This window comes from Pleuronectes platessa, chromosome 5 (genome assembly GCF_947347685.1).
Source record: "Pleuronectes platessa chromosome 5, fPlePla1.1, whole genome shotgun sequence".
In the NCBI taxonomy this organism is placed as follows: Eukaryota; Metazoa; Chordata; class Actinopteri; order Pleuronectiformes; family Pleuronectidae; genus Pleuronectes; species Pleuronectes platessa.
In genome coordinates, this window is record NC_070630.1 from 1,982,926 (window position 1) to 1,997,619 (window position 14,694).

Here is a 14,694-nt window from a genome sequence, read left to right on the forward strand (position 1 = left end):
AAAATATTGAGAGTTCAATTTCACATTGTTAAAAATTAGGAGAGAAGTAGAGAAGGAGAGGAGGAGAGAAGGAGAAAGGAGACGAGGAGAGGAGATGAGAAGAGAAGGAGAGAAGTAGAGAAGGAGAGAGGAGAGGAGGGGAAAGGAGGAAAGGAGGAGAGAATGAGAGGTGGATGATCTTAATTATTCCAACATGTTCGTCTAACAACACGTCTCCAAAATATACATGAGATTCGTCACAGAGACTCAATGAAAACACATGAAACACACACACACACACACAGACACACACAGACGTATGAAGTCGGCTACTGACTCCCCCTTTTCACTTCTTCACTAGAGCCTCTTTGTCCATCACACACACACACACACACACACACACACACACACACACACACACACACACACACACACACACACACACACACACACACACACACACACACACACACACACACACACACACACACACGAACATTTTCAATGTTGTAAAACAGTGTTGACATAATTTAGTGATGAATGAGACGTCTGTGTCTCCATGTCTGGGGAGTGAGGGAGGGAGGGGGGGCAGAGAGAGAGAGAGAGAGAGAGAGAGAGAGACTCTACAAGTCGACTGTTCTCTGATTTGTTTAAATACATACTGGACTAATCTTACTAAATTTATCAATTAGTTCAAAACTTTTTAAATAAACTGATGAAGTCATTTGATGAGGTGAACTTTAACTTTTAAGAGCTTTGACAGATTTAATATTTGTCTCTGTTACAGATCATTGTAAATACAAAAGTTGTGTGTTTTTGTGTCAGTCGAGTCAAAGAAATCTGAGATTTCTGTTATTTCCTGATATTTTAGTGATTAAAAATAGAGAAATAATCAAAGGATAAATGATGATTAAATAAACTAACTATTTATAGAACACTGAAGGAACTGACAGCATTCAGACTCACTATAGGAGATACCTGGTAAATGAAATGTTGGTAACGGAGCTTGGTTCAGACGTCAGGAGCAAGCGGAGGAGCCAGGTATTGAACTACCAACCCTCTGGTTAGTAGACAACCTGCTCTTGCTCTTGACTCCGACACCAACGTTACTTCAGACCTGCACTGAACTCCAGATGTTTCTGTAGTTCTGTATCTGACATCGCAAACGTCAGAGTCAGTTGTTCTGGACATTTTCTGGAACAACTGCGAGTGGACGTGTTGATGAGGTTTCAAACACGTGACGGAGGTAAGAACACAAGTGTCTCAGGATGAAGAGGAGCTGCACATGTAGAGGACGAAGACGTCAACTTGGAAAGACGAGGAGAGATTCCAGATCTCTTCCTGCTGCTTCCTCACATGTGAAACACAAACCCAATTCTTCCAGACATTTTCTAAAGTCCATGTATGAAAACAGATATGTTACGGTTTGAGTTAGATTCAGTTTCCGTTTACAAGACAAAATGTTCTTTTTAATAAAGAAGTGAAATAAGGAGCTGGGGGAAGGAGGAGGAGGAGGAGGAGGAGGAGGAGGAGGAGGAGGAGGAGGAAGAGCCACGAAGGGAAAGAGTCCAAGCTAAGCAGAGAATCCCGTCTGAACCACACGGCTGCAGCTCCGGCTCACAAACAGCTGACTCGCTGAAAAATGCTCCGACTGCTCCAGATGAATATCTCCCACAGGCGGAATTAAAGGAACAATAACAAGGGGAATTAAACCAATCACCTGCCGATGCCCACTGGAGCCAAACATAAATATTATACTGTGGAGGAAAAGACAGATGTGGAAACGAAGGAGAAGAGAAGGGAGGTGTGAAGGAGGGAGTAAGAGGAGGAATGGGAGAAGAGTGGAAGATGAGAGAGAGAGAAAGGAATAGTACGTTTGGAAATGAAGGGGGGAAAAGAAGGAGAGACGGAGGGATAGAACATCACGGGGTGGAGGAAAGGAATAAAGGAGGCGACGGAGGATTAAGGAAAGGAAAAAGAAGAAATGATGACGAAGAAATGGAGAGAGGAATGTGTTTGACGGATAAATCAAAGAGTAGATGACAGGAAATTGAATGAAGGGAGGATTGGGGGATGAGTGGATGAGTTTGTAAATGAAGATGGAAAAGAAGGAGAGAGAGGGAGGGATGGAAAATCACAGGAAACGAATAAAGAGAATTGAGAGGAAAGAAAGAAGAAAGGATGAGTTCAGGGAGAAATTAAGAAATGAAAGAGGGAATGTGTTCAATGGATAAAATCCAAGAGAAGAGGAAGCAAAATGTTAATGAGTGAAGAAAAATGGAAAACAGGAGCGGGAGGATGAATTGAGAGAGAAAGGGAGCGATGAATAAAGGAAGAAAGGAGGGATGAAGGAGCGGAGGTGGAGAAATAGGAGTGAAGCTAGAAGTAAAAAGGAAGAAAAGAAAGAAATCTAGAAAGGTGAGCGGAGAAAGCAATTAGAGTGTGGACGGAGAGAGGGAGAGGGAGGTCAGAGGGAGGAGAGGAATGAAGGGAGGAGGAGAGGAGGAGAGGAATGGAGGAGGAGAGCAGGAGTCCAGGTGCAGAGCGCGGTGCAGACTGGACTTCCTGTCTGTCAGGTAGAAAACCAGCGACGACAATAACCTCAGTGTTGAAACAATCTCCTCCTGTGTGTTTGAGCATAAAAAACCAGTGTGTGTGTGTCTGTGTGTGTGTGTGTGTGTGTGTGAGAGGGAGTGAGGGCTGAGACAGGAAGTGAGCGTGCGGCAGAGAAAGCGAGAACAAGCCGCCACTGTCTCCAGGAGCCTCACACCTCCCAGATACCACCGCCCGCCGAAGGACGACACACACACACACACACACACACACACAGACACACACACACACACACACACACGAACATAAACACCACGATCATTAACACACACACACGTTTTACATCTTGTGGGTGTGCCTGTGTGTGTGTGTACCTCCTCTCTCCTCTGCTGTTCCTTTCTAACACATTTCTCCCTGGGGACTAATGAGGAGGATCCGTTGTCTTTTCTGTTTCTGATCAACAACCACTGAGTTGGTTCATGTTCATGTTAACTGACCCAGAGTCAGATTCAGTCAAACTCTTTTTAACTTGTCTTCATAATCCTATTATAACGGAATTATCATGTTATTACTGTATTATTAATGTTTTATTACTGCAGGATTCATATCAACATCTGGCAAAGGGACAGTGTGTTTTCATATTTCATCAGGTGCTCAGATAAATATCACAGGTCAGTTGAGATGTTACTACAACACACACTACATTCTCTTACACACAAACACACACACACATGCAGACACACTCAACATTTGAATCAAACACAAGATTTCTCTTGAATTTTAAGAGGAAATATATATATATATATGTATATTTATATATGTATGTGTGTGAAAAATAGATTTGTTTCTTGATTTACAGTCCAAAGTTCTTAGGCACTAACCCACACATGTAAATTAAGTAAATGTATTTACAGTTAGTATTATTAGCTTTTATTAAACTGTGGAGGACGTAATTACTGGTTTTATTTTATAATACTACTATATTTTACTTTCAGCTTTACTTATCTTTTATTTCCTTCTAAGTCTGAGGACGAAGATGTTTGTTAAATAACATGAGTCATTTCCTAATAAATAAACAAACACGCACGCGCACACACACCTCAGTGAACAGGTCACGTGCTAATGGGTTAAGTCAAATCAAGTTAAGTTTAGTTAAGTTCGGCTCTTACCGCTGTTCTGTCGGAATTAATCGATCCACAGAGCACAAGCACGAGCAGCGCTGTGCACGTGAAGGCGAGCGCGAGCATCGTGTCGGCCGCCACAGGAGGAGCGCGCGGAGCGGCAGCAGGCGCGTGGACGTTACTGATGACCACAAACAAACAAACAATAACAGTCACGTGTCACTTCGGCCTCTCGTCTCCGGAAGTCACCGAACTGATCATCCGCTTCTCGAGCTGCTCCGACACACGAGCGCGCGAGAAGTAGGTCCGAGCTGCACGCGCAGACAGTCACAGTGAACGTACTGCCCACTTCCGGTGCACGTGCTTGAACCAACTTGTACAAGTGATCCTTTAATTCAAAGTTACTGTTTTAATAAAGAAAATCCGTGTAGGGTTATTATTAATCATCATACTCAAATTGTGTTTTTCTATTACCGACTATTGAAAACAGTCTTTAAAAAATATATTAATCTCAATTCTTAATAACTATTTCAAAGAAAAGAAAATGAGCCTCAGTCTTTTATTATTAACCATCTATTTGTTCACTTCATCTTCTTATTACTCTGAAACATCCAAATATCATTTAATGTCTCAACTGGTTTAAATGTTAAACTAAAGGGAAAAAAGTGAGATTAAGATACATAAACACACATATATATATATATATGTATACATTATACTTTATAACAGGGTTTTCCAGAGTTGTTTTTGAAGGCACCAAAGAGCAGCAGCACAAACAAAGAAAATACATGTTATATGAGATATTTCAAAATATTAAATCAAAGATTATAACTTCATGTTGTCTCGGGTCGTCAACATGTTTTAGACTTTTCATTTTGAATTTCCAAGATTCTGAATCCCACATTAATAAGAAGTGAATATGTATGAACAGTTAAATTGATTGTGGCCACAGGTGAACAAATGTGTGCTCATGAAAACATTGATGTCATAATCATGAGGACGTTTGAGATAACATCAAGATGAGTTTGACTGTAAATAGAACATGAGAATCCAAACTATCCCGTCATTCGTAGACACACAGACACACACTCACTGACTGACACAGACACAAACTCACTGAGGGACACACACACACACACTCACTGACTGACGCACACAAGAAAAAAGACGACAGGACGAGCCGAGGTATTTTGTAAGGAAACTTTTATGTGTGCTTTGTGAAACTCACTTATCATTAGACAGAAGGCGTTTGCAGTTTCCAGTACAGCAGATAAGGTTTGATATTAAAGAGTACAAAAAAAAGGAAAATCACAAATCCAGAGTTCACATCTCTCCAACCTTGCGTGAAAAATAAAAAGAAAGAAAAGAAACAAGCTTTTGGTCCAAGTCTGTTGTCCTCCTCCGTTCCGTCCCTGTCCGTCCCTCTGTCCCCGTCCCCCCCCCCCCCCCCCCCTCTCCCCCTGACAGCCTTCTGGTGGATGTCGACAGGGAGGCGTCGCAGGATCGTCCCCAGGACTCAGAATTTAAACATGTTATGATTGCATAGTTTTTTTTTTAATATAATTTCCTTTTTTGGAATTTTTTGTATTTTTGTATTTTATTTGCACAGAATGGAATGTTAACATAAAGACCCCTCCCTGATCTTTACCCCCCCCCCTCTTCCTCTCCTTTCTTGCAATAATTTTTCTTTCCCTCCAGAGATAAATGAGGAGATGGAGGGAGAGGGAGAGGGAGAGAGAGAGAGAGGGAGAGAGAGAGAGAGCGAGCGAGCGAGCGGGCGAGAGAGGAACAGGGCTGCAGCCTCCGATCGGCGCGTTCTAATTAGTTTGTTTTTCCTTAATTGACCCCAACGAACCAGGACGACTACATGACGGTATATATTCATTTCTGTCTGTGTAGGATTTTTCGATATATATATAAAAGTGACGACTCGTCTAACTCGTTGTATAAATGTGTCGACTTGGATTTGAAGAAGCACCTGATGCCCACAACAGCAGAACAGTTTCACAGAAGCAAATTTGTGTGGATTATTATGGATGTCGCCCGTCATGGCGTCTATACAGGAACAGGAAGTCCTCGTCTCCATTGATAAAAGAAAGAGAAAAACCTTAAGAAACTTCCAGAGGCTCAAACCTGTCCACCGGAGGAGCTGCTCCGGGTCGAGGTCATCGGCTTTGACATTTGAGTTGTTTATTCTTTTTCTTTTTTTTTAATTAACGGCAGTTGGAACGCCCATGATCACTTGTTCTCACCAGCTGGGACTGTGTGTGTGTGGATGTTCGCACTGGAAAAATAAGTATGTACAGCGCTGACCCCCCCCCCCCCCCCCACCCCCCTGCCCCACCCGACGCCACCACCCACCACCCACCTGCTCCAGGAAGAAAACAAAAAAAAAGAGAAATAAACAAAGACGAGTGGAGGAAAAGAGCCGAGGTTAACAGGTCACCTTATCCAGCAACACGGGAATTATGGGTAAATATTTCATTTCATCTCTGGTTGGTTGGTCGCCCCGCCCTCCCTCCCTCCCTCCCTCCCGCCCCCTGACCCCCACAGCATATATCTCTCTAGGATCTAATACACAAACCTCGCCAGTCACCACGACAAACTCCGCCCTGCCCTTGCCGAACCACGTGACCCCGCCCCCCTGGCAAGAAGAAAAAAATTATAATAAAATAAACAAAAATTAGCATAAGTATCAGATTAGCTTGTGCCCCCCCCCCCCGCCCTCCCCACGTCCTAACCTCTCCTTGACTCGACCAAAAGACAGAGAGGGTGAGGCTAAGGACCCGCACTACAGAACCCGCCCATCCCACACCTGCCCCTGGATATGCCCGTTCATAAAACTCCACCTTGATTCAACAGGAGCTGGAAAACATTCAGCGGAGGTCAAACCTAACTAAAGTTCAATCAACAAGCTCACAGCCTCCAACGTTTCTAGACCGGCACACGCAGGGGCACCTCACAACCGCCACTCACACTTCCTTCTTACTGGCACCTCCTCCACATGCAGAAAACCTCTCTACCTTCCTTCCTTCCTTCTTCATCATCCCCCTCTCTTCACTCCCACAACCCCATTTTCTATCCAGCCTCTTCCTCTTTCCTGCTCTACAGGTCGCTCTCTCCGTACAGGGCGGTGGAGAAGGACATGTAGTCGAGGGCTCCGGGTGCGGCGTCGGGCCCAGTGTAGGGCGCCATGCGGGCGATGCAGTACTCCGCCTGGTCGGGGGGGAGCTCCCTCCTCAGCTCCTCGGCCGTGATGAAGGTCTGAGGAGACAGAGGACAGTTCAGTGAGTGAGCGGCAACATTTGATTTTTGGCTCAAACACAAAACTGAACCAGTAACTTAAAAACAAGACAATTTTGCATCATAAACAAACACAGAACATCGCTGCACACCCACACACACAGACACACACTCACCTTATCAGCGGCCAGGATCTTGAAGGAGGCGATGACCTGGTCTGCGGTGTCCGTGTCGGTGGTTTCCGTGGACATGAAGTCGATGAAGGCCTGGAAGGTGACGGCTCCGCTGCCGTTGGGATCCACGATGCTCATGATGCGAGCAAACTCACTGTCACCCTGGAACCAACAACAAACAGGTCAACCCAGAAGAGAGCGCACTTTGTACACAAACACAAACAACACACACACACACGTAGACGGGATGCGATGAGCGTAAAACAACAGGACCATGAAATAGACTGATATTAGTCCCAATATTTCACATTTACATAAATGATGTTACTGGTTAATAACAGAGACACAGACACGTCCTCGTGCACTTTCCTTCAGTCGCACTCGAGGGCAGAAAAGCAGCAAAAGGACAAAAGCAACAGACGAGACAAGATGAGACGAGCAGCCGAGGACCAGACAGGACGTCTGCAGGCGTCCAATCAGAATCAACAGATTACACTGACTGGTATTATCATTATAGCATTATGAACAGAACTGGATATGAGAATAAACCTTAAAAATGTTATAAATATACTTCCATCCACTTACAGGGAGGAGGGCAGTTTTATTTAAAGGGGGGATTGAGATGCTTAGGTTTCACTTTATTTATATATTTTATTGATATAAATCAGTTATACTTCAACTGTTCATAAATAACGATATGTAAAAGTTTACAGCTATTATGATTTGAGAAATGTGATTGTAGAATTAAACAAGAAGAAGATAGAAGTATTACACTCCAGTATCCAGCCCTGATCATGAACGAGTCAATTTAGAATTTATGAACTCCAAACCCCCGGAGTCAAAGCTCCAGGTTGTTCAGGTCATTTAGAATCTGTTCAGCTCGTGGACCTGCAGACTCCCTGTCAGAGCGTCATGCAGCAGCAGTACCAGGCTGTATCCTGTCGAAATGAGTAGAGCCCGGAAATCCTCTGAGACCATCTGTCCCGATCGCTTCTGTGATCCGCCACAGCCACAGCACAGGCCGGAGGAGCGAGGGAGCGAGGGAGGAGGCGAGAGGCAGAGAGGAGGATGGGTGAGAGGGTGAAAAGACCGGAGCGGAGAGACAGGAGAGAGAAAGAGAGAGGAACAGAAATACAGAGAGTGGTTTATGTTTGGGGAGGTGAGAGGAAAGAAAGAGATAAAAAAGCACAAACAGTTAACAGAGAAAGTCTCGGAGCAAAGTAAAACCTGACGGACGGACAGACGTGAGAGGGCGCAGCACAAAGCAACAGTGACCCCTGGTGGACAGACAGAGAGGCAACATGTCTCTGCCCTCCATGCTGACGGACCGACCCCGGACCGACCCCGAGGACTTTATCATGAGCCTCCGAGCAGGAGCAGCGACTGAGCACTGACGGGTCTTTGGACATTTGACAGATTAACAAAACATCATCATTATACTTTTACTGATGATCTCATTATATGTATAATCCAGCTGTTTTGTCTTTTTGTATTTAGACATTATGATCTTGTTCATTTAAAAGACAAACTTCCCTAAGGTCGAGACGTTAGAGACTTTTTCCAGATCAAACTGGTAAAAACTAAAAGTTTAATAAACAAGAAAACAGATGCACGTCCCGTCAATGATCTCTGCTCTCCTGCTCAGAAGCTGGACAGACCTGAGTGTCTCCCTGCGTCTCGCTGTGCAGCTCCTACCTTGTCGTTCTCCACATCGTAGCCCAGACTGATCAAACAGGCCTTGAACTCCTCGGCCTTCAGGGCCCCACTGTGGTCCTGTGATCGGCCAAACACCCAATGACAGAGCGCCACAGCGTCATGAGGGCGAAGGGATCAAACACGGGGGGGTGGCGGTGGTGGGTGGTGACCATGCAGGGATGAGGACATGGAGGACGGACAGACAGACAGACATTGATGGATGTTTAGAAACAGTGTCAACACACACACACACAACAGCAGGAAGCCATGATGGACTTTTCAATTGTTTTGAATAAGTACAGATGTTGTGATTCTGTGATATTTAAAGGTTTGAGAACAAGATGTGTTGTGTCTCCTCACACACACACTGATGTGACTCCTGGAGTATTTATGAACCACTATAACAGAGAGGGGCATGAATCAGTGACACACAGACACACACATGCACACACAGTGGTGTGAGATGGTGTAAATGGAGGGTGTGTCCTTATGAGGTACAAGCTCAAAAAATTATCAGGTTTGACAATGACCACAAAACCAATACACTGAATTTAACACCCGGCCTGTAAACAGCTGTAGTCGTCTCTGAGTTATCAAATAACTTTTTTCTGATTCTGTGATTTTATGTCATCCGGCCTCTCGGCTAAAATCAAAGCAAACAGTGAGTTCCTCTATAAACTGATTTACTTGATTCCTGAATTCATCCTCGTCTCTATAACAGATGCAGAAAGTTTTCTCACCACATGTTCACCTGTGTAACAACATCAGCGTGAATACTCAGTCTAAACACTCATTCAGTCGCATTATGAATCAACTAGAAAAGTCTAATTCTAGAACAGTTTATATTAATAGCATAAATTATCACAATTGCATAAATAATCACAGTCTTACTGGTGTATAATGTGTTATTGTTGTTTAAAGCAATGATCTGGGTGCTCCCCGGTATAACCACCTTAAAACAATGTATTTTATATATTTTATTTAGCTCTCACTTCCTCTCGGATTCTCCCGAGAGGAAGTGAGAAAGAAGTGTGAGCACAGAGCTTCGGGCCCTGACCTTGTCAAAGTGGTTGAAGGAGGCGCGGTACTCGAAGAGCTGCTCCTGGCTGATGCCCTTGGCGTCACGAGTCAGGATCTGGTTCTCCACCTCGTTGATGGTTCTGGCGATGGTGGTCAGCAGCTGCTCCCAGCCCACACGGAGGTGCTGCAGGACGGGAACAGAGAAGGAGACGAGGGGCGTTTACAAAAAGATACGTTTCAGGAGCTTTACGGATAACTTCAAAAAAGGTTTTGTGTGTGTTTGTTACCTCCATTGTGTAGGAAGTGTACTGGTTGTCGAAGATGAGGGCCTCCTGGATGAGCTGGTGGGATCCCTCCAGCTTGTTGATCTCGGGCATGTAGGACATGATGTTGGTCTGGTAGTCCCTCAGGTTGGTGAGCTGGTCCTCCAGAGTGCCGTTCATCTCGATGGATATCCGGCCGATTTCCTGCCGACAGAAACACTCACATCAAATCACTGTGCAGCGGACAAAGCTTTAAATATCCTGCTATTTACAAATCAGACAAATCGCTCCACACACTCATTTCCTCCCAACTAGATCACAGCAACTTATCTCTAATCTCTTAAATGAAGTGGTAGTTGTCTGTCTACAGCTGCTTCTGAACGCAGCAGCCACACTTCACTGGCTCCACGTAGGCTTCAGAGTCTAAGATTCTATTGATCACTTTAAAATCACGACTTGATCTGGGTCCAATTTATATTTAAGAATGTTTAACCCCTACTTCTGCTTTTGTAAAATAAACTCCCTGCTGTATAGTCTGGCATTTTAATTAGTATGATCCGGCTTTTATATGATTTGCTATTTATGCATTTGGATTATATTTTGTGAAGCGCCCTTGAACTATGGGTTTGAAAGGCACTGTAGAGATAAGAGAAGAGAAGGCTGGCCCCACACTAGAGGAAGATCTGGGTGATTTCGGTTCAGGTTCAACAAGATGCTGATATCCTGCTCTGATCATTTACCTCCATCTTTTCCTGGATGTAGGCCCCGACTATGTTGGCCTGGGTGGCAAACTTGGCTCTCAGGGTGTCGTTGGAGTTCTGTTTGTTCAGCTCACCCTGCAGGGCGGTGTCACGCAGCGGCACCATGGCCATTGCCTACAAAACACACACACACACACAAAGACACATTACAAACTCATCACTATTATATAAAAAACCTGCACTTACACACACAAACAGTCAGATAAGTCACTGATCATCAGAGTTGTTGGCAAATACTAATCAGCCACTGCCTTCAGTGTTTGTGTCTGTAGTGCCGGTGGAATGAGGCAGAAATCAACAGGTTGTGGGATCTTGCAGCAGAACCTCTTCCAGGAAACATCTGAGCAGCACCTGGTCCATATCTAAGCAGCCTACCTTCTCCCACTTGCTGTCGATGCTCTCCGGTGTGATGGTGGTGTAGGGGTTGGCTCCACTCAGCTTGATGCCGTTGCTTTGGGCGATCTTCTGCACCTCGGCCTGGATGGACTGGATGGCCTCTCGCTCCTTGTTGGCCTCCGACAGAGTGGACTTGAACTGCTCGTGGGCTGTGATCAAACCCTGACGTAGGAAACATGTTTGGTTTTACCAGCGTCAGAGACTCTTACACATGTAGAACACATTTCTTTTTTATTCAGGTGTGTAGTTACCTGAATCTCCTCGATGTTGTGGACGATGAACATGTCCTGCAGGTCCTCCATCGCTCCCTCCATCCAGTTGTTGAAGGGCGCCGCCCTCTTGGCGTACTCCAGGTAAAGCTCGTCTATCGACTCCAGCTGCTTCTCTGTCCTCTGTCGGAGAGATAAGGTACAAGAAGGGTGTGTAAAACATTAATTGGGAAATAGTGATGAGAAAAATCCTGATTTTTTTAAACCTTCCACTCAGAAATATTAGGATGTTTTTCTACTGATTCTTCCGACCCGACTTGAAGTGTCACTTTTTATATTTGATGTTGAGCTATTTTTATACAAGCTTCTGCAAAAGAACCACAAAAGAGGGACATTGTTCATTCAACACCAAACTCAGACTGGCAACCCCCGACGGGCTCGTACCTCCAGGGACTCCTTGCGGTTCAGGGTCAGGGTTCCCAGGCTGTCCCACTGGTCACAGATCTTCTGACAGCGAGCGTTCACCTTGGCAGAATCGTAATAGTCCAGTTCGCTGGAAAACACAAAGAATAGAAGAGAGACGATTATAATCACAGGTTATTTTCTCCTTTTTCCTTATGATCTCATGCCTCTGTCAGAACGAGAGCTCCTCGTTTTTACGCGTTTCATCCTTTCAGCTTTGTGACGTCTGTGATGAGCAGGACTCAGAAATCCACTTGTGTTGACCTCGGCTTCATTAACTTTATCACGTGAACACCTTCTTTCCTCCGTCCTTACTTGAGCTCCTGTGCGATGGCGGCGATCTGCTCCACTCGGTCCTGGTGGGCGGCCAGGTCGCTCTCGAAGGCCTCGTGTTTCCGTAGCAGAGCCTTGACCTCTGACAGGGTGGAGGTCTCGTAGTCTTTCTGGGTCAGCATGGCCTCCTTACCTGCATTCACACAGACCTCATTTATTCACTGGCTCTAACCTGGACGTCTCACTACGACTCAGCAAGTCTCTCAAATGATGTACAGAAGTTATTAAGAGTTAAAAATATCACCTGCTCTCTTTCAGAAACTTACTGAATCAAGATCATATTTGATTTAATAACTCCAGAGCAGTGCAGCTAGATGAGGAGACATCTGGAAATGGAGGCTTGCGACTACATACCATCGGTCCAGGACTCGTGGATGGCGGCCTTCTGGTGGAACTTCTCAGCCAGATGTTCGAGTCTCTCCAGACGTCTGATCTCACTGAGAATCCATTCCTCGTAGCCTTTTTCTGCTCCTTCCAGAGTGTGCCAGGCTCCATTGATATCCTGAGACCAGACAGCAGGTTAGTACCAGTGTTGAACCTTCACTGTGGGGAACAGGACTGGAACCAGTCTGTCTGCCCAGAGTATAACACCACACTTCTCCTTCCACTGTGTTTCAACTGTGCAGACACGTATGAATTAAATGGTGAAAATCGGCAATAGACTTCTGAATTATGCTCCAAGACCTTTTAAAAACAAGTTCTATAAATCCTGAATACATACAGACACCATGCGTCCTTCTGATGGCATGAAGGCAGGTCTGTTGCTGAGCCTCAGCTTCGTCTGCAGAGTGTTGAAGCTGATCTCCAGCTGACATTTCTCTTGGACCTGAAGACACAAACAGAACAAGTGGACTCAGCATTCGTCATCAGAAAAGAAAACACAAATCTCCAACCTCAGAAAATGACAAAAGCAAGTGCGTATGAAATCCAGTAGTTTGTTTGAACCTTTGGTGGTTTGTGGACGCAGCGGTAGTCTCTGAAGTCCTCCTGCTTCGCCTGCATGTCCTGGACAGTTTTCTCCTGGGTTCGGTTCTCCAGCCAGGGGACGGTCCGACGGATCCACTCCAGCAGCTGGAGGCGAACGGGAGGACGAGGAGAAACACGTCAGGAAAAACATCCAGCCGGTCACTGATGGACAGCTTCAAGGTCTGGATCGGAGTGAACGTTCTGCAGGTGCTCTACTCACATCACTGGCCAGCTTCTCGTAGTCCTCCATCATTTGCTCGTTTTCCTGGTTGACAGCCAGAACTTTGCAGATACGATTGGCAGCTGTCTCAGCCTATCAGGAAACAGAGTGATGAGCGGCGCTCCCGGTGGTTAAACAGAACACCGACATCATCGCTGTGCCCAAAGCTGAGTGAGAGCATTCACTGTGGCTACGCATCACAACACGATGCTGCACTTCAAAGTCACCAAAACTTAACTTAAATTAATTGTCTATTAGTTTTTTACTACCACAATTATGGTAGAAACAAATCTAAGTTTGTGCGTACACACTCCACACACACAGGCAGTGAATTGGAATAAACCCAAACACGTTATTATAAAAGTGCAAAAACACAGAAGCTAATCGGACTGATATCCACATGCTCCAGCTGCCAATGGTTAGTTCAAGTGCCAGAATCAATGTGTGTGTTTTAAAGCTTCATGCTCAGGAGTCAGTCCACACGTCTAGTTACAGGTTCATGTAGAGCTGCCATCCGCACCAGTACGTCTGCCTAGGACATTACACTACTGTACCACTGGAAATAAAACACAGTACACACACTCTCTAATTACACTCCATATATTCTGTACAACAAACACAGTTTTTGTTTGATCTTAACTTTTTGGGAGCGTTTTTCATCGTTTAAATAAACTTCACACCACAGACATGTATACATCACTTCATAGAACAAAAACATTTTGAATTGAAAAGTGTTAATAGCTGAAAAGAAACTGGTGACATCAACAAGTGTTTCCACCAAACAGGTCTGGTTTCCCAAAATCATCTTAATGTTGTTTTTAAACATTTCTCTGATTCAGATTTATGATCTTTATGCAAAGTGTTATCCAGGAGAAATATAATCCCACTGGAAACTCCCACTCTAGACGATTCAAGACTAAATTTACATCCAGACCATAAAGTGAATCTCTTTGTCGGGGGAAACACAGTTGATGTCGAAAAGTCTGAAACCGAAGCACCAGAAAGCACTTCCCAGAATGCCTTTCATCATCCTCATCTGACTAATCATCCTTTCCCTGAGCTTATAAAATTACACTGAAGAGCATCTTAATAATCTGAACTATTCTCTGCTTGGATCAAATGATGAGAAGTAAAAAAGCAGCAAAAAAATAAGTATTAAAACTCTTTCTATCAGGATTTTCTGAAGTGGCCCCTCACTGTTACGCTGTATTTATAAACATAGAACTAATGGAACCTTGATGTTTCTTTACAGGAGGGTTTGTGGCTTTACAGATGTTGCTGCAGAGAAGTGTTAGTGTGC

General features: G+C 44.7%; 2 protein-coding genes across 3 annotated transcripts in view; both read right to left on the reverse strand.

Moving 5' to 3' along the window:
• LOC128440217 (SPARC-related modular calcium-binding protein 1) overlaps positions 1-3,779 on the reverse strand; it is an 11,531-nt gene extending 7,752 nt beyond the window's left edge. Inside the window, exon 1 of the mRNA XM_053422857.1 lies at positions 3,702-3,779. Coding sequence (XP_053278832.1) covers positions 3,702-3,779 — 78 coding nt within the window. The remainder of the gene's footprint in view (positions 1-3,701) is intronic.
• Positions 3,780-6,167: 2,388 nt separating this feature from the next.
• LOC128439797 (alpha-actinin-4) overlaps positions 6,168-14,694 on the reverse strand; it is a 46,863-nt gene continuing 38,336 nt past the window's right edge. The window contains exons 9-22 of one of the 2 annotated variants that reach the window (XM_053422216.1): positions 13,395-13,487; positions 13,154-13,279; positions 12,930-13,034; positions 12,563-12,710; positions 12,191-12,341; positions 11,858-11,966; positions 11,456-11,596; positions 11,184-11,366; positions 10,788-10,922; positions 10,072-10,251; positions 9,822-9,968; positions 8,765-8,842; positions 7,073-7,231; positions 6,168-6,917 (exon numbers count right to left, since the gene is read on the reverse strand). In XM_053422216.1, coding sequence (XP_053278191.1) covers positions 6,759-6,917; positions 7,073-7,231; positions 8,765-8,842; positions 9,822-9,968; positions 10,072-10,251; positions 10,788-10,922; positions 11,184-11,366; positions 11,456-11,596; positions 11,858-11,966; positions 12,191-12,341; positions 12,563-12,710; positions 12,930-13,034; positions 13,154-13,279; positions 13,395-13,487 — 1,914 coding nt within the window. In that variant the 3' untranslated portion in view covers positions 6,168-6,758. The remainder of the gene's footprint in view (positions 6,918-7,072; positions 7,232-8,764; positions 8,843-9,821; positions 9,969-10,071; positions 10,252-10,787; positions 10,923-11,183; positions 11,367-11,455; positions 11,597-11,857; positions 11,967-12,190; positions 12,342-12,562; positions 12,711-12,929; positions 13,035-13,153; positions 13,280-13,394; positions 13,488-14,694) is intronic. The other variant, XM_053422215.1, reaches the window with a different exon arrangement.